The 20400-nt window shown below is 50.4% G+C and overlaps 1 protein-coding gene across 1 annotated transcript in view; it reads right to left on the bottom strand.

Annotated features, from left to right (window-relative positions):
• Window positions 1–20400, bottom strand: part of LOC144130154 (uncharacterized) — a 109045-nt gene that overhangs the window by 70535 nt on the left and 18110 nt on the right. The window contains exon 4 of the mRNA XM_077664164.1: window positions 14910–15107. Within this exon, the coding sequence (XP_077520290.1) occupies window positions 14910–15107 (198 nt within the window). The remainder of the gene's footprint in view (window positions 1–14909; window positions 15108–20400) is intronic.

The following is a 20400-nucleotide window of genomic DNA, read 5'->3' as shown; positions in this document are numbered from 1 at the left end:
TGTGTGTGTGTGTGTGTGTGTGTGTGTGTGTGTGTGTGTGTGTGTGTGTGTGTGTGTGTGTGTGTGTGTGTGTGTGTGTGTGTGTGTGTGTGTGTGTGTGTGTGTGTGTGTGTGTGTGTGTGTGTGTGTGTGTGTGTGTGTGTGTGTGTGTGTGTGTGTGTGTGTGTGTGTGTGTGTGTGTGTGTGTGTGTGTGTGTGTGTGTGTGTGTGTGTGTGTGTGTGTGTGTGTGTGTGTGTGTGTGTGTGTGTGTGTGCGCGCGCGCGCGCGCGCGCGTGCGCGTGTTTGTGTGTTCACGTAAACCGTACTTGACACTGCACCACTTGTTGAGTTCTGCTCGCCTAACAAAATGGCTGGGCAGGGAAGTATTGCACTAAGCATAGTATCCTCGGTCTGAGAAGTCTGCCCAAATACATGGAGCAAAGCACCTCGTTCCGCCATATGGGTTATTCCTCACCGAATGACACCCCGTTTATCAACACTCAGCTGCGTAAATTCCAGGAAGTATCTGCTGCAGTACCTGGTCCGTGTGATGGCGCTCTTCTTATAGCATGTGAGCGAAGAAAATACGTGTTCACACCAGCCTATGACAAATTAGCCAAAAAAGAGCAAATCGGCACTCGCTCAATACTTCCCAGGGCTGCTGGACTGGCATTATCTTTTCTTATCTCGACTCCAGGACATGACATGTACGCGTCAGTCTTGGTTGAACGCGGAGAGGCAGCTGAATGCAATTCGCAATGTAAGTTAATTGTGAATTTGCGTTTTAATTTTCTTATCGCGCTGTTTACTCCACAGATTGGAAAGGTTGCAGAGCGTGTAGACCACTTTATAATATACCCTGTGATTGAGCGATGGCGAATCACGATTTTTAAAATAGCATTTGTGTGGTGATATAGAAGCAGCCTCCGTGGCACAACAGTACGTGCTTTGGCCGACGTCAAAAACAGGAGAATAATGTTAACTGACTTTATGCCTAGATAATTTCTGATAATTAATTTTTAAATATTGCAGATAGACACCTGGTTGCAATTAGAGATGTGTATCCGGTCACAAGTAATGGCAATATCAGTTCTTTAGAATTTCGAAAACGCGATTACCCTTAACGGTGGGGCTCAACAAAATTTCGGACAAAATACGCGCACTGAAAGGGTTGCTTTGGCAGCATGCTTTTCTAAAGCGCATGTATTGTGGCACTATGTGGTCAAAATTTGTTGGGCCACAGCGGCAAGAGAAATCGAATTTTAAAAATTATAAAAATTTATATGGGGACTACCAATGACCGGCTTAAAATCTCTAAATGCAACAATGTGCCAACCTGTAATAGTTTGTAGCACCCTCTCGTGGGCAGCGCCGACAACCCGGCTAGCGCGCGCCACCCTGCGAAGAGAATAAAGACGGCACCTGGTCGTGGCTCGTGCAGCCACGGCTGGCAGTTCTGTTCTGGTGTCGGCTCGTAGCAGTGGTATCGTTTCCTTCGCTCCTGAGGCGTTAAGCCTACATTGGTGACCTAGGACGAGCAATGACCGATCCCGGAACATCCACGCAGCAGGATTCGCGTCCGCAGGACGTCTCGTCGCTGCAGGTTCGCCTTCCACCTTTCTAGCCCCAGAACCCGCAAGTTTGGTTCCACCAGGTTGAGGCGCAATTTTGGCTAGCCCGCATCACGTCGGAGACGACGCGCTACTACCATGTTGCCTCAAGCCTGCCTCCTGACGTTGCCGGTGAGCTCTCCGACGTTCTCTCCGCCCCCATGGGTGCTACACCATATCAGCACCTGAAAACCAAGGTGCTGGAGAGATTTATGCCGTCGGACCGCACCCACCTCCAGCAGCTCCTTACCGGGGAAGACCTTGGCGACCGGCGCCCCTCCTAGCTTCTGCGCCGCATGCAACAGCTTCTCGGGGAGCGCGACATCCCCAACCACTCAGCGTTGCTTCGAGAGCTTTTCCTCCAACGCCTTCCCCAGCCCATCCGCCTCGTCCTTGCGGCGGCCGGTGACGTCACCCTCGACTGCCTGGCTGAGCTCGCAAATAACGTTCATGAGGCCACCTCCCCGTCCGTCACTGCTGTTTTCTCGCCAAGAGACCCAGTGATTTCGCGCCTTGAGGCCCGTCTCGAGGAGCTTGCCGCCTCAGTCGCCGCACTCTGGAGCCGACCTCTGGAGACCCGTCCGTCTCGTCTTGATCATCGCGCTGTTTCGCGCTCACGTCAAGCTCGGAGTCCCAGCCCTACATCTCTCTGCTGGTACCACAGGCGTTTTCGCCACCGGACCACGAAGTGTACACCGCCCTGTTCGTGGCCGGGAAACGCCCGCCGGGATCACTAACGGCGGCGTGTGGTTCCTCCAGTCATTCGAGCCGCCTGTTCATGGTCACTGAAAAGTTCTCAGGCACCCGGTTTCTTATCGACACGGGCGCGGAAATCAGCGTGGTTCCACCGACTAAGGCTGATCGTTCCAAGCCATCAGGACTGTCGCTCCGTGCTGCCAACGCCTCGTCTATACCCACGTATGGGCTACGATCTCTCGCCCTCGACTTCGGCCTACGCCGCACTTTTCGATGGGTCTTCGTCATCGCAGACGTGGTTCGCCCGATCATCGGCTCAGACTTCCTCTCCTACTTCGACTTAGACGTCAGCGTGCGGCATCGTCGCCTTACCGACGGTCTGACTCATCTCTCCATCTCGGGAGTCTCGACCGACCTTGCTCCCATGGGCATTCGCACGCTGATACCTTCCTCTCAGTTCGAAAAAGTGTTGGCGGATTTCCAGGAGTTCACTAAGCCATGCAACCTCACTCAGGCGCCTAAACATACTGTGACACACCACATCGTCACCCGGGGTCCACCCGCAGCTGCTCGACCGCGCCGCTTGTTTGGAGACCGTCTAGCTATCACCAAACGTCAGTTTGACCACATGCTGGAGCTCGGCATTATACGCCCGTCGTCCAGCGCGTGGGCGTCTCCGCTGCATCTAGTGCCCAAGCGTGATCCCGGTGACTGGCGTCCCTGCGGCGACTATCGGGCGTTGAATGCCAACACTGTCCACGACAGCTATCCGCTGCCCCACATCCAGGACTTTACATCGCGCCTCGCCGGCTGCGCTATTTTTAGCAAAGTTGACCTGGTTAAGGCGTATCACCAAATTCCCATTGAACCCGCCGACATACCTAAGACCGCCATCACGACGCCCTTTGGTTTGTTTGAGTACGTCCGGATGCCTTTTGGACTACGCAATTCGGCTCAAACCTTCCAGCGGTTCATGGCTGAGGTCACGCGGGGCCTACCGAGTGTATTCGCGTACCTTGACGATGTCCTCATCGCCAGCCCTACCCCTCATGATCATGAGCAAGACCTACGTGCTTTGTTCAAGCGTCTACAGCACTACGGCCGGGTTGTGAATGCCTCCAAGTGTGTTTTCGGTGCTTCTGAGCTCGAGTTTTTGGGTCATCACATATCCTCAGTGGGTATCCGCCCTCTCGCGTCCCACGTCCAGATCATCGAGAATTTTCCCCTGCCCACAACCCTGCGCCTCCTGCGACAATTCCTGGGACTGGTGAATTTCTCCCGCTGCTTTATCCCGCACTGTGCAGAGCTACTTCGCCCGCTCACCGACCTCCTCCGGTCAACCGCTGGCCCATCCTCCGCAATCTCTTGGTCATCAGAAGCCCAGGCCGCCTGTACTGCCGCGAAGCAAGCAGTCGCTAACACCGTGCTTCTAGTCCATCCGCGCAACGACGCCCCTACGAGATTGATGGTGGATGCCTCCAGCGTGACCATCGCAGCCGTCTTACAGCAGTACATTAACTCCGAGTGGAGACCATTGCTTTTTACTCTCGGAAGCTACTTCCTGCTGAAACCCGCTACAGCGTCATTGGTCGAGAGCTCCTAGCCATCTACTCCGCTATCCAGCACTTTCAGCATTTTGTAAAAGGATGCAAGTTTCACGTGCTAACCGATCATAAACCGCTGGCATATGTGTTCCGGACCAATTCATCGAAGTACGTGTCACGTGAACTCCGTCAGCTCGCTTATATCTCGGAGTTTACTACCGACATCCGGCATGTGAAAGGTGCAGCCAACACCGGCGCTGACGCCCTCAATCGTATAGTCGCGGTAGACGCTCCATCTTCCACCGTCGACTGGGCCGCATTCTCTTCTGCCCAGCAGAATGACGATGAGCTTGCCGCTTTTCGAGCGAACCCTCGTTCTCTCCGATTACGGCTTGTGCCCTATCCTTGTTCGCCTGAGCCCTTGTGGTGCGATGTTTCAACGGACTTTCCTCGCCCTTTTGTTCCGGCTTCACTACGTCGCCCTATCTTCTATTCTCTCCATGACATATGCCATCCAGGCATTAGGGCTACTCAGCGCCTTCTCATCCAGCGCTATGTTTGGCCCGGAATCAACGCTGATGTCCGTGCTTGGACGCGCCGGTGCCTACCCTGTCAGTCGACCAAGATCTGTCGACATACCAAGACACCTTCCCAAGCCTTTCTATCCCCTGGCCGTCGTTTCGACCATGTTCATCTCGACATCGTGGGCCCTCTACCCATCTCTCGAGGCTACCGCTATATCTTGACCATAGTCGACCGCTTCACTCGCTGGCCGGAGGCAGTCCCCATTCCTGACATCACCGCAGAGACTGTTTCGCGCGCCTTCATTTCTGCGTGGGTATCTCGATTTGGTTGTCCTGGCACTGTGACAACCGACCGTGGACGCCAGTTTGAGTCCTCCCTGTTTGCTTCTCTTAATAATATTCTCGGCGCCAGGCATTGCCGTACCACTGCATATCACCCGTGTGCTAACGGCATGGTGGAACGCCTTCACCGCCAATTGAAGGCCGCCCTCGCTGCCCGCCTCAATTGCGCCTCCTGGGTCGACTCCTTGCCCCTTGTACTGCTTGGTCTAAGGGCCGTCGTCCGAGAAGACTTACAGTGCTCAGCTGCAGAGCTCGTGTATGGAAGTGCTTTGCGTCTTCCAGGCGACTTCTTTACATCCCAGCAGCTTCCAGCCCAGCCCCAAGAATTCCTCCAACGCCTGCTGGACTGCGTTAAAGACCTCCGGCCTGCTCCCCCACGTCCGTCCCGCCACCATACCATTTTCGTACACCCCGACCTGGCCACTTCGACCCACGTTTTTGTGCGCCGCGACGCTGTCCGAGCTCCACTCACACCGGCTTACGACGGACCTTTCCGCGTTCTCCGCCGCACCCCGAAAACCGCCACCATCCTCCAAAACGGCCGCGAAGAGACCGTCAGTCTAGACCGCCTTAAACCGGCTTACATGGAGACCGCCCTTGAACGACTCCCAGCGCCGCCTGACCTAGTGCTCGAGTGCCATCGCCGGCCCTCCGTCCGTTTCGACTTCCAGTCTAGGCGGGGGGCCCTGTAGCACCCTCTCGTGGGCGGCGCCGACAACCCGGCTAGCGCGCGCCACCCTGCGAAGAGAATAAAGACGGCACCTGGTCGTGGCTCGTGCAGCCACGGCTGGCGTTTGTTCTGGTGTCGGCTCGTAGCAGTGGTCTCGTTTCCTTCGCTCCTGAGGCGTTAAGCCTACAAGTTAAAAAGTTAATTATCAGAAATTAGTTAGCTTGCCAACTAGTTGCCATTATTGCCTCTGTTCTGATGTCCCCCAACGCAGGTATTATTGTGCCGAAAAAGCCACCTTCATATCGGGAAAAACATAATTTAAAAAATTTTTTTTAACTGTTGATGAAGCACTCCTATATATTCAGGCGTACAGCTTGATCGTAAGTATTTCATTTGCCGGCATTCCACTTTTTCAGGTCAGAAGTTCTTGAAAATGAAAGTGAAGAGCACAACCCAGATATGCGTAGGGAATATTGCAAATAAACCACATTATGGGCAGTTGGATATGATTAAAGTGCTCCTTAAAAAACGACTAATGAAGCTGTTTTACACAGAATAGCGAGATTAACTTTAGGCAGGGAAAACCGGTTCTTCGACAAAGACATCACTACCGCGAAAAGAAGGCTGGTAATATGTTTAACATATTACGCGACAAATGCTTTACTTTGAAATCCTGACAAACATACGGGTACAGGAAGCAAACCACTACGAGTTGTATTCCAAGAATGCCAAAAACTTATAAACACGGATATGGAACAGCTTTATTATTGTAGGTTAGCAACATTCTCCTTAAAAGGGTGATCGTAGACCATTTTCTCATTTATTTTTAAGGCGAGAGCCTTTAATGGCTCATGCTCGCGTCCGTCCGTCCGTCCGTTACGCTCTTCAACTCGATAAGAAAAAAAATCTCTGTGCGAAATGGCATTCGAACCACCATCCTGCCGTTCCGCCGCCGAGCGTGCAAACGACTACGCTACTTCCTGCCAACGCTTATGTAGCTCTCCTTGTCTAGGACGCCGGAGGGTGTTTGTGGAAAGGCGTCGAATCAACGGATGCCTCCCAGACGCCCTCCGGCGTCTCCAGCATTTAAGGTTCACAAACAATTGTGTACTTACTTCACATCTTAACCACACAGTGACATAGGCAGCAACACCGCGCTAAAGGCATTCGCCTCCCCGCACTTTAGGTCAAGAATGTGCCGTCCTGAATTTTTTTTTTTCGTAAAACATTGTCTAATCTGACATCACTTCACCAGCGAAAGCACGACACACCAGGAGAGGTGGAACACAGGACACAGGACAGCGTTGTCCTGTGTTCTTCCTCTCTTGGTGTTTCGTGCTTTGGCTGGTGAAGCTATGTCTGAAATACACCAACTAGCCCACATGGTTACCTTGTTACGTTGCCTAAGTAGCGAAAACATACCGACCGAAGTCGGACCTCGAAGGAGCTTTTCGTGTTTGAAAGACGTCCCTCAATTCAGAACCTAACGAAACATTTCAATAATGAATGATCAAACTAGAAAACAACATAAAACGCAACCGTTGTCGCAAAGCACGTCGTTCAAAGCGAAAGTCGATCATTTTTCGAATGACTGCGCTAAACGTTCATATATAGATGACAACAAAATACCTTCTTCATTTTTTATAGTATGCGGTTGTGAGCGCCCTTCCACGTACAGAAATAAAAGAAATGGCTGGCAGTTTAGCATAGCCAAGCACGAAGTATTGTGCGAAGGCACGATGTGACACCCAAATTTCGGGGTCCACGCAAATTTTGGGTGCGGGCCAAACCAATTCTGGGGTTGTCCCAGGTGCGTTCTAGGCGTGGGTGAACACAATTTTCGAATTTTCTGGAGTGGGCCAAGCCTATTTTGGGGCTGTCGCAAGTCGGTTCCGGAAGTGGGTCAACACAATTTGCAGATTTGTCCGGCTGGGCCACGCAAATTTTGGGGATGGGCCAAAACCATTTTTGGAGGTAGGCTAATCCTATTTTGAGATTAAGTCAAGCCTGTCTTTCACCCGAGCACACCCACATTCATCGGCTGTCATATTCGACCAAGGTCATTCAAAGGAAATATTTTGGGGTGGTGCATGCCATTTTTCGCCATGGGAGGCCGCGTAGGGGACGCGCCATCCTATATCATAGAAACCCACCATATAATTTTCGTTGAATTTGGCTAAGGTGACTTCAAGGTCAAGTTCCGGGTACCCCATGCCATATTTGGGCTTGGAACGTGTCAGGGTATGCCATAATCACATCTCCAACCTTCAGGGGCATTGCCAAATCGTTTCAGAGCTGTTTTTACAGACCCGCCGCGGTTGTTCAGTGGTTACGACGCTAGGCTACTACGCCGGAGCTCCTTGGTTCGAATCCGGCCGCGGCGGCCGCGTTTCGATGGAGCCGAAACGCATAGGCACCCTGTGCTGCTGTGCGATCTCAGCACACGTTAAAGATCCCCAGGTGGTTGAAATTATTCCAGAGCCCTCCACAACAAACACTTTTTCTTCTTTTTCCCTCCCACCTTCGTCCCTTTCCTTACGGCGCGGTTCGGCTTTCCACCTTGATTGCTACGTTTCCTCTCCTCAAAAACCAAAACCAATGGTTTTAGCAGCCGCTGCAAATCGAGTCAAGTGAAACGCCGCGAGGCTTCACTCACCCCATGGCTTTCCCCGAGAATGCAGCTAGAACTGATTTCGCACTCAGAAAACGAGGTTTCTTACCTGAAAGTCGCACAAACGGTGCACATTTATCGGAACCAGCCATCAGTTCAAGAGAAAAGTTCACCGTAAGCTCAATGAACCGCTTACCGTGCAGAAACCATGTTCCAAGGCAACGACATTCCATACGCTTCTGTAGTTCATCGAAAGCTCAGAATGTTCAGGGCTGGAGGTCCACAGAAAAGGAAAGGCTACCCAAAGTACATGTGTAACAAAAGTAAAAACATCTTTCTGTGTGGTTTGTGTAAAAATTAGCGCTGTTTTTACTTTTGTTACACATTGTTACACCAGCTAGCCCAGCAAGAGGTACTGTTAAACATAACTACATGTACGCACACTACTGTCGTCACTTGGAGCCGCCAAAGATTCGTTTCAGTCCAGTCTGCGCTTACATGTGTTCACTTCGGCACAGCGAATAGGATCGACGAAGGGAGGTGCCCGTCCAGGCACGCGCAGGTTAAGTCGAGGGTCGACAGATGGCGCAGGAGTGCGAGTCAAGAAAGTAGGGGCCGCACCGCACGAAGGCAGAAGCGCACGGGTGGCGAAACGTTCTCGGGGGCCTCCGAAGACGCGGCGGCGCGAAGAGGAATATAAAACTGGGCACCGGTCAGTGGGGAAACCGGCGAAGCTGTGACGAAAGCCCCTGTCGAACCGAGGCTTTCTGCGAACAGCGCTGGGGCATGTATCCGCAGAGCAGCGATAAACATCAAGTTGAAGGCCGTCAGCGTGTTGGTATGTCAGGGCACAACACTTTCTGAGAGCTTTAGAGAATGAAATTGCAAAAAAAAAGAGAGCAAACGTACGAGGGGCCGTCGCCTGTAGCTGAGGTGAAAGCCTCGTTCCAGCCGGAACTTTCATGCCAATGGCTGCCAGTTATCACGCGCCTTCTGGTCACGCGCCCAGCGGCGAAAAAAAAGGTCTCCTATCGTGGTGCTCGCCGCCTTTTTATCTCGTCAGAAGTGACCTACTTCTATCCAGAACACGCCATGAAGTAACTCGTGCCTGTTTTCCACTTACCCGGTTCGAGAAAAAACGACGAACTGGCTTTTCCAGTAATTTTAACGTGTTCCACATAAGTTCCAGATATAAAAGAGAAAAAGGGGCTGCAGAAGTGTGCTTCCCACTTAAAAAAAGCGGAAACTAGCGTCGTTCCAGATAAAACAATGGAACAGAGGCTTTAACCAGAACCTATGTGGCACCATTGCACTTTATGTGGAACCGAGACTAAGATGATGATTATGGATTTTTATGGCGCAAGGGCAGCTATGGCCAAAGAGCGCCATGTCACAAGGTATTTTTTCTTTTTCTCAAGGGGGGGTCAGAGACCCATTTCCCAAGCATTTCACCCTAAATAAGCCGAGCCGACTATTTCACCCTAAATAAGCCGACCAGGGGAAAGCTTGTACCCATTGTATCACCGGTGGGTACCCGGCGGCACTGGGGATCGAACCCCGCACCTTCCGCATGCGAGGCGGATGCTCAACCACTTGGCCACCGCTGCGGTGAACCGAGACTAAGAGAGTGTAGTTGATTTATAGGCCAAACATATACGCCTGAAAGGTGGGAAGTTGAGCTAGTTGAATCGGATTCATGGTGAACGTGGCGCAAAAGACGAGTACGAAAGTTAAAAGCAGGAACCCACTCGAACGGTTATTTTATGTCCTACCTCTTACTTTTGTCCTCTTCTTTCGCCCTAATTTCACCATGAAAGCATATTCTCCTCCGAAAAGCGCTTCCAGGACTTGTTCATTTCTAACCGCCCAATGGATCTAGTATTCAGCCATTGTATTGGGCACCAGAGGAACTGGCCCTGCTAGAATTCGTAAAAGTAAGCAAACTTTCCTTCCAATATCATCACATATTATTATTGCTCTACTCCTAATGCGGGCGTGCGCTATGCAGCAATGCCACGATTATGAAAAAACTATTTGGATAAGGGACAAACGTGTACGCCAGTAAGGTGGAATGTCGGGGGAGTTACATTGCATTTATGGTAGCCGTAGGGCGAGACCCGGGAGGGAAAGGATGAAGCAGAGCACACCACTTGTGCTCCTGTCGTGTCATGGCTCTTCTTATCGTCATCGCCTTTCGCGCTATGTTCGCCATGAAAGCGTATGCTCCTGCGAAAGGCGTTTCTAGCGATGCTTTATTTCTAAGAACGCTGATTGCATCTGAGTAGCAAGCCTTTGGATTTGGTACCAAAATATTTCGTGCAGCTAGGAATTTTAAAAGTAAACTCTCTAATCATTATCTTGCACAATATTAATTATCTTGCCGAAATGTATTGTCCAGAGACGTGGAAACTTGGGCGAGTTGGATCATAATCATGCTAATTGTAGCTAAAAAGGCGAAGAGGACAAATCACGAGAGTTCGTCCTCGTCTTTCGCGCTGTTTGCACCACAAAAGTGTACACTCCATTTCTAAAAGCGCTGAGTGAATCTGAATTGCCCCCAGCCATTTTATTGGGCACCAAAGGAACTGGTGCTGCAGGTAATTTTGAAAGTAATCTAAATTTTCATCGGTTATCTTGCCACAATATTATTTCTCTACTCCTAAAGTGGGCGTACGCTTTCGAGGCGTGTGGCCATTACGGAAAAGCAGTTGAATGTGGTGTAACGTATAATCAAGCAGTGTGAAAACTGGGGGGCGCTGAATCTTACTCATAGTAAAAGTAGCACGAAAGATAAGAAGGAAAGGAGAAAGCAGGGCACAGCGCCACCACTTGCCATGACGACACTGCTGAAAACATATTGAAAAAGAGTGATGACAAGGAATGATGTCTAAAAATGCTAAACCAAGGTTAAAACTAAATTTTACCAGAAGGGAATGCAATCCCTTTGTCCGAGAGGAAAACAGAGGGCGTGCTGACGCATTCCTCTTTGAGCTTGGCAATCTTGGCGGCTTCCACTTTTTCGCGTACCACCTTATTGTGGCATTTTGTCAAATTTTAGAATACCGGGGCGCATTGTTCTTTGCTGGCACATTTCCGCCAGTGAGCTGGAAAGTTTGTTAAAGATGAACTTGATTTATTATTGCGACGCTGCATTACCCTTTCATTAATACATCGGCCGATTTGGCCGACCTTGCCGGAAGATATTAGACAGTTTTAGCAGAGCGTATTTGCGCTTCCGCTCCGCTCAGCTGGCAAGCGGGAGGGCTACTGCGCATGCGCCAAGCGCTCAGACGGGAGCGCGCGAGCGGGCCGGCGCTTCCGCTCCGCTCGTACGCAGTGCTAGCGGAGCGCGGAACGGCGCGACGAGCGTGGCTCACGCAAATCCTTCTGCTCTCGCGCTTGCTTGCTAGTTCGACATGGCGGCCGGTTCAACAGATGCTGTCTCATGTGCCGCAACCCCTGCAGAACGCACAGGCGTCTCTAGCCGCAAACCTATAGAAGAAAGAGGTTGCGCGCTGACGAAGATTTGTGACTTTTGCGCGAGGTGGTTGCGGCAAACCCATTCAACAACCTCTGCGTTCGGGAACAAATGCGCAGAAATTAGAAAATTAACAAACGTCTGTCCAAAAACTACGTATGTCTTTCACTTCACATGCTATAAAATGTTTGCGAGCAAAAATATTTCTTTGAAGTGCGGCGGAAAAATAAAGCCGTTTTTTTTATTCCCTGGTTCCACTTTTTATCACCAGGGACCTCCTCGTGCAGTTCGCCTGTCTGCCTCCGCTTAGCAAAAAAGCTGTTTTACAGCCAACGCTCCGGTAAAGCTTAGCGGGTACCGTGAGCGGAGTGGAGACACAAATACGCTCTGCTAAAGCTGTCTATTGATATAGAGTAGACTACGCCTTCTGTGCATGCGACTAAGGAGTTTCGGTGCCGCCTGGTACAACCACTGTTTCTTTTGTCTTGTCGTTTACCTTTCAATACAGTGTATATAGACGTAGAGGGACTGAAAATACTTCATTGTCGGCTCACTGCCGGAAATGTGATAATAAACAGCAATGCTCCCCACTATTAAAAAAAACAGCCGTTCCGACAAAATTCCACATTATGCTAACAAGCGAAAAAGTAGAAGCGGAGCCCTCCACTACGGCACCTCCTTCATCCTTTCTTCTTTCACTCCCTTCCTTATCCCATCCCTTACGGCGCGGTTCAGGTGTCCAACGATATATGAGACAGATACTGCGCCATTTCCTTTCCCCAAAAACCAATTATTATTATTGCCAGGATTGCATAGCTCAAAGACGAATGTGTCAGCACACCCTCTGTTCCCTCCCGGACAAAGAAACTGCATTCCTCTCTGTTTTTGTTTTATTGGCTTTATTGGCATGTTTTACATGCTTTTTTTTCTTTAGTTTTTACCGTTTCTGTGACCTCTTTCCTTATCATTCGTCTTTTTCATGATGTTTTCTGATGTGTCTCTGTGTTAACCGGTGGCTTCACTTTTCATCGGTCTTTTGTAATTCTGTTTTTAGCTTTTATCCGCGTTAATTGTTGCCTGTCACTTTATTGTTTTTTTGTGGAAATGCTTAAACGCAGCGGTTAATGAGGTCATTCATCCGTAACGCTTCTTCATGCCACGCTCGTTTTTTTTTTCATTTTTTCGTTTTTACCCCTCGAATTTTTTTCTCGCCTTGATCCTCTTGATTATTTTTAAAAAGAGCGAGGAATTGCAAAAAAAATTGTAATATCCAACCCGTGTGCGCAACCGGCCGACATGCTGTTGTGTATTTTTTCCCCTTTTAGTTGCCTTTTTTGACAAAAATCGTGGCTAGGCTGCTCACCGCAGCTGCGTAGAATCTTGGCAATGTCATTTGTTCTGCTCCGGGATGTTTCCGCTTTTGCCTCCCTCTCACCACGTGCTTATTTTTGTTTTTTTGTACATATCCAATCGTTTGGCAACTCTCCGAAGTAAAGTTTAAGTTCAGCGCTTTGTCTTTTGCGCTCTCTCCTCGCGGTCCTGCTGACAAACGGTGCAACACCAACTGCCCCAACAGCTTGTCCTCTGAGTGTACCCCGCTTTGGATTGGGCCCAAAAGAAGCATCCAACCACCTCGCCCCAAAACAGCTTGACTACGACAGCGCCTGGGCATATAATCACTCCAAGAAAGCAGCGCAGGCTATTGTTGGGAAGGACTTGATACAGATAAGGAAACAGGAACAGCAACCATATCTATGAAATTTAGGCGTATCTGTTCCCTTCATACGGCAGTCATGGATAGCATTCGGGGCGAGATTTTGGAATCTAGCTTGATAGTGCCGAAAGGCCCTGGTACTGTAACTGCAGCTGTGGTCGGTTGTTTGAGAGATTCCTGACACGGGCTGAATTATATTGTGGGGTTTCAATGTCGGGAAGCGGCTCAGGCTATGAGGGACGTCGTAGGAGAAGGCTGCCGATTAATTTAGACCAGCTGGGCTTCCTTAACGTGCGCTGGCATCACACAGCACAGAGGCGTTTACATATTTCACCGCCATTGAAATACGGCCGCCGCCGTCGGGGACGAACACGCGACCTTAGGGTAAGCAGCCGAACGCCAAATCCACTGCGCCACCACGGCGGGTAATTGCAGGTATAGCTCACGTTGATGATTCCTCATTTATTTCATTATGGGCGAGCTACTCCGGACTGTGTCACGCCTTTCGACGTCATTGTTCATTAAGCCTGCCGACAGTTTCCAGTTTCAGCAGAGAACATGTGGCCACGCACCCAGCACGACACGCTCTAGATTAGGCTTCGCTTTTTCTGTTAATGACATGTTTTTCGCACTAGTGAGGACACGTCTTCACTTTTGCGTACGCAATGCCTCAGTGTTGCTGGATGCAGACCGGCAATTCGTTAGTGCCCCATACACTTGGTGGAAGCCGCGCATGTTTCGAATCAGAGAGCGTGAAGGGCTTTCCTGTGCCCAGACAATTCCTCAAGTTTGCTAGATGGCGTCTCCGACAGAAGCAGCTGCACTTGAGCAGCCCGTGCTCGATACGGTCATTTGTTCAAAAGCTTGGGTAGAACCCCCCGCACCAGAAATTACTACGGAAAAAGTAGGGTGCAACACCCGTTCTAGCATTTCCGAGGTTATGCGGGTGAGACTGAACCTAGTTAAACGTAACCACAGTAAAGATTATTGGATTACCGAGTTTTTGTCAAAGAAAACAAAAATCGTGTGGCAAAAAAAAATGCCGGGCCAACATGCAATGTGATTTGATAAATCAGCGGGACCATTTTTGTGATGTGATGCGAAATGTCTGCGTCAGCACAATTGGCTATACATTTCGCTTTTGCCAATTTCGTCTTCCATTGCAATTTTTCGTTGCGCTGCTGAATGGGCTTACGCACAGTGAAGGCGAGTGAAAGGTATACTGAAGGTTGAACGGTTGATTTATTTTTGTTCCAGATGCTGCGTCGGCTTCCGGTGCGGGAGGAGAAATGAGGTGGGTGGTAGGTGGAAACCTTCAGGACGCTGTTGTGGCTGGGGGAGGTTTGACTTTACCGAACGCTGCGGGCTTCACATTCAAAGCCGAATGAGGGCTGCACTGCTAACGCAGTATTAATAAACGCGATAGCTTGCAGCCATAACGTTCTGAATTATTTAGGGTGCAGAGACAGGACGAAGGTAGAAAAACAATGGACAAGGCGCCTTTTTTTTTGTAGGAAAGCACGGGCGCCTCGTCCTGTGTTTTTCTACCTTCGCTCCGTCCTTGCACCCTAATAATTCAGAATGAACCAAAAGCAACTAGCTGAGCAACAAGTTCTGGCAGCCAGAATCTACGCCGATGCGCCCCATCTCAAGTACCCCTGCTGGGCACGCAGCGCATCTTTTGCAACTAGGCAACCTTAAATTTGTTTTTACATGTATCTCGAAAATGTAGTTAGTTACCTGCAGCTGGTCGGCGTTCCGCTGGCTGTTGGCGGCTGCCTGAAGTGCCGTGGCGGCGCCGGCGCTGCTGCGCTTGCTGGTCGCGTGGCCGCTGCAGCTGGCCACCCCGTGGGTCGTGTTGGCCACGTGCTGGGCGAACGTGGCGTATGCCACGAGCAGCTGGTAGATCCGCAAGAACGCCTGCTCCTCTGTAAGCCGCTGCGCCAACCACAGCTGCATTAGCCGACGTTGTTGCTAGCAAAGCAGCGCCGTCTCGTGAGAGTCACTGAAGTTATTGGAGTGTGTACTGGTGGTGAACAGCGTCCATGCTTTTAGACAAAATGCACGAAACTATGGTGTGCCCTTTCGGGCGTGTCCATGGCAGCCACATCCGCTTTTACTTATCGGTGGCGACACATTCTTCCCGGCCAGTTAGGTGACGGGAGCGATTTGTGGTATTCCTTTCTCCGAGAAGACGCGGTTCATCACCGGGACCGTGCACGCGTGTCCTCCATTCCCGGCTATATTAGTGGCGCCACCGAGCGACGAGAATTAATATACTGCCGAATGCTCGAACGGCCTAGGAAGGGGCAACACCGTACGCGGGTGGCTGCGGCAGTGACCAGGCGGCTGTCCTGAGTTCCAGATGTTCAGTAACCACGCTATTTAACGTGCGCATTGAAGTTATTCCCCTCCTCCCCTGTCCAGCCTATAAAAGTGAGAGTTGTGAATTATCATATTGATTTGGGTCGTGCTACGCGAGGCGAGGTAGACGAGCCCCGGCTTGAAGGAAGTTTGTTTTCCGCCCTCGCTATTTCTATGCTTTGGATAAGCACGAATGGGCCATCATCTAAGTGCCTGCCGCTTTACAAACCGTTCTGAAGTTCTCTGAGTACCTTAATAATGCGAAAGCATTACTAGGCTATGCCGGCGAAAAGGTGTCAGCAAAATGGATCCTCAAAATGTGGAAGCGCAATGTAAAAGATATCGAGATCTGTGACCTCGAGACGCGAGAGCTACTGCGCGCTTTCCTTTCAGGGGACCTGCGTAGCCAGGGCGCGCGCTGGATGGATGGATGTATGGATGGATACGGCTGAACCCTTTAAATCGGGTGGTGGCTCAAGCCACCTAGCCATGATTTATGAAATTTTACTCTTCTCTTGATTTTAGCCACCAATCAGATAACCTTCGCTTGGTTACTTCTACCCGCTTATCTACTTTCCCTTCACTGTCCTTAAACCCCAATGCCTTGGATAAATCAGCCCCGCTGCTTTCCACTGTAGGGTGAAGCCCTTTAGAGAAAGGTATCAAGTGTTCAGCCGTTTCCTCCTCCTCTCCGCACGCAACGCACAACGTGTCTATCTCGTGGTACCTGACTCTATATGTCTTAGTCCGCAAAACTCCCATCCTGGCAACAAAGAGCTTCCCCTACAATTATCATAGATATTTTCTTTGGAAATTTCCTGCTTAAAAATCTTGTATGTTCCCAGTGCTGATTTCGTCAGCATCCCTGTTTTCCACAGAGCTCTCTCTGGCACCCAGCGCCACCTGGTTTCAAAATGAGTAATCACACAGTAGGACGGAGCAGACGAGCTGCTGGAGCGTGCCTGGCTTGGTCATTCGCTTCTCGGCTTTCGGTTGCGTTCGTAGACTTTCCGTCCCAGCTTCACTGTTCCGAAGAGGAAGAGCTTTTCTAGATTACTTTAGCAACACGGCTTGAGCGCCGCAGCTTCTTGCCAACGTCTATACCGGCCGTGCTGTAACTGCATTGCGGGAAGCATACCGCTGTTGATGCTGCAATAGGGTTGGTGATATAAAACACCTGTTGGGTATTTTTTTTCCGCTACTGTTTTCAAGCGAACTGCGAGGCATTTGAACAGCAAATTATGCGCACGCCGCTAAAGAAAAGCTCTCAAGCAAAACAAGCTTCGTGGCAATGCTCGTGGTTAACATCCAAGTGTGGCAAAGTGGTTGTTTGGGCGTGTCGGTGAAAGATTCCAAAAACTTGAAGCGCACAAAGGGACGAGAACGAATAAAGAAGACGTGACACACACAAGCGCTCGTGTATGTCACGTCTTCTTTCTTCGCCCTCGTCTGTTCGTGCGCTTCAAGTTTTTGGAATCCAAGTGTGCTTTCGCGCTCTAGACGCCCTATACGCGGTAAACCTGTTTAACATTAGTTTATAGCGCTTTCGAAAAACTGAGCCAGTATAATGACAAGACCAAAATTTGCCCACTTTAGTTGCACTTCGAGCGTCGCAATTTACAACACATGTAGCATTGTGTGGGAGTGAACCAATGTAAACATAGCTGGGCATGAAGCAAATGTCTGTCCTGGCTCCTTAATACATGCGTACTACAATATAGCTTATGATCGTGTATGACCGCCTTTACGTGGGTGTCATGGAGGTTCACACTCGTTACGCTTCCAAGATCAACAGCATGCGTGAGTATCGCAGGTGCATCATATATCTCGTGCATCTTCAAAGCTTGTTTTGAGGGCACTGCAATCATGACGCCACTAAAACACCGATGCCATAATTTACGACGGTGGTAAGCCACCCTAAAAAACTCAACCTGTGGGAGAATTATAAGCCTGACTACATGCTCTCTATATTAAGGTGTAAAAAGTTACTCAGCATGAGAAAATTTTTTTATTCGGTATAATGCAATAAAAGTGATTCAGAGAAAACAAGATAATCAAGTTGCTCTGTATCGCTCGCAGCGTTATGCGAAATTCACGGCCTGATGGCATTAGCAGCGCCACGTCTGCTATTGCATCAACATGCCTCCCCTGCCCCGTTAATGCACCTGCTACGATAAAAAATCAGTGCACTCAACAAAGCGGGATGTAATCGTGAGGCACAGCCTATAGCAGCAGATTTAAATACAGAAAAAAATGTTTCTATGCTCGACGTAAAACGAATAAAGCTATGTAATCGCTGGAAATTAGCATGTTTCCTAAAACAAATGCTGCATGAAAGTTTTCGTGCTGCGCACGCAAGCAAGCAACTACTAATATCGAAGCGACTGGAGGAAAAAAACGCTCCGGGTGCTATTGAAGCCATATATGACAATATGGAGCAACTCCTGCCCGGTGAATTGTTCTTAGAGTGTATTCATGCTTCTCAACCATCCTTAAGGATACATTGTAGGAGCCTCGCGGTTGTATATGCTGCCGGGAAAATTGTCAACAATGTAGGGTGGTGCGCATTACGTCGCTTCACATCCCTGACAAAATACTTGCTTTCCTGGGCGTCAACCGCTGGCCAGCAAACGTGGTTTGCCGTCTGGACTGCACAGTGAGTAAACATGTTACCATATGCATGCGCCACGAGTAGCGAAGCCGTATTGCGTTAAGCAAATCAAAGCTTGCGCGACAAAGCAACCAACAAATAAAGCGCATGCGGATTTGCCGTACTCGTCCGAGCGTCAGAGTTTATCACTGCAGCGCTCTTATTCGCGCAGCCACGACGGAAACAAGCCGTTATCCCAACCCTCTTCAGTGTAGGACTTGCAAACGGCGCGGTATGCTGACGGTATTGGCGTTTTTTTTTTTTTTTCGGCCGCTCTTCCGCACCTCTAGCCGCGGTAGCTGCCCTCGTCCTACCAAGAAGTGCGGCGATGGCCGACAGGTGGCGCAAGTGGTAGGCGGGGAAACTCCGGCGCGGGCGAAATTTTGAGTGCCGGTTTTGGAATCGCTCAGGGTAAGAGTGGCAGTGGAAGATCATATCGTTAGCGCGATGGCTGCTTCTTCGGCTTCTATCGAGGTGTTTGCCCTGATCGAGCCTGGTGTCGTGTGTTGTAGGTTGTTGGAGAGTACGCAGAGGGCGTAAGCTGAGGGTTGAGAGTAGAGTGCGGCAGTATAAAACATTACAGGATTGACCTTACGTCTGCTTAAAGGTACACTAAACAGGAATGTGAACTCGTCTTTTTGCCGTTGAAACTCGATGTACGTATTCCGAAAATTCTTAGAAACATCAAACTATTGTCCTGTGCCGCCAATTTCCATAATTTAAATCGGCTTAAACGCCCCGCTCCCGCCTTTTTTTTTAACTCAACGCGGAAGTACCACAAAGATCGAACTCAAAGACCGCTCTACACGGTTTGCCGAAAGCCGGAGCCCGTCTATATCCCAGCGTGGAGCCTGACCAAAAACCGCTCAGCTACCACAGCTGACACATAAGTACGCTCGAGCTCCAAGTCCAGTCCACACGGCTTGCCCAAAGCCAGGACCTCTCTGCATCGCTTCACGAAACCTGACCAAAAACCACTCAGCTACGACAGCTGATCTTAATCCATGCTCGACCTCCAATCTCGCTCTACACGGCTTGCCAAAAGCCGGAGCCCATCAAGATTGCTGCTCGAAGGCTGACCAAAAACCCCTCAGCTGCCACAGCTTATCCAAATGTACACTCGAGCTCCAACCTCGCTCTACACGGCTTCCCAGAAGCCGGAGCCCATCTACATCGCTGTGCGAAGCCTGACCAAAAACAACTCAGCTGCCACAGCTGATGGAAATGTACGCTCGACCTCAACCTCGCTCTACACGGCTCCCCAGAAGCCACAGCCCGTCTGCATTTGATGCGCAAAGCCTGACCAAAACCACTCAGCTGCCATAGCTGATCCAAATGTACGCTCGAGCTCAAACTCGCTGTACACGGCTTCCCAGAAACCGGAGCCCGTCGCTGTGCGAAGCCTGACCAAAAATTGCTCAGCTAGCACAGCTGAGCCAAAAGTAGGATCGAGCTCCAACCTCGCTTTAAACGGCTTCCCAGAAGCCGGAGCGAGTCTACATCGCTGCGCGAAGGCTGACCAAAAACCACTCAGCTATGATAGCTGATCCTAATCTACGCTCGAGCTACAAACTAGCTCTACACGGCTTGTCGAAAGTCTGGGCTGTGTGATCCAAATGATCCAAATGCTGTGGGAGTTTCGGACTGCCGTACCCTTCCCTGGCTGGCGAGGCGCACCGTGGAGACGCAGAAAAGCGGACCCTTTCCTCCTTCCTCACTGGCGAGTAGCCAGAAGGGCCGCTCGAAAGCGCTGCGACACCCCCTTTTTGGAAAATAAATGCAGGCTCCAGTGCAAAGTTCGCTCCACACGGCTTCCCAAACGCCGGAGCCCGCCGCTGCGCGGCTTCTACCCTGCTTGCCGAAGCCCAGAGCCCGTATACATAGCTGTGCGAAGCCTCACCAAAAACAACTCAGCTGCTAGAGCTGACACAAGAGTACGCTCGGTCTCAAAGCTCGCTGTACAGGGGTTGCCAATAGCCGGAGCCCCTCTACATCGCCGCGCGAAGCCTGAACAAAAACCAATTAGCTGCTACAGCTGACACAAAAGCACGCTCGGGCTCCAAGCTCGCTGTACACGGCTTGCCAAAAGCCGGAGCCCGTTACATCGCTGCGTGAAGACTGACCAAAAACGACTGAACTACCTCAGCTGACACATAAGTATGCCCTAGCTCCAAGATCGCTCTACACGGCTTGCCGAAGCCCTAAGCCCTTCTACAT

The sequence above is a fragment of the Amblyomma americanum genome, chromosome 1 (assembly GCF_052857255.1).
Source record: "Amblyomma americanum isolate KBUSLIRL-KWMA chromosome 1, ASM5285725v1, whole genome shotgun sequence".
Lineage (NCBI taxonomy): Eukaryota > Metazoa > Arthropoda > Arachnida > Ixodida > Ixodidae > Amblyomma > Amblyomma americanum.
This window is presented reverse-complemented; position numbering and strand designations above follow the sequence as displayed.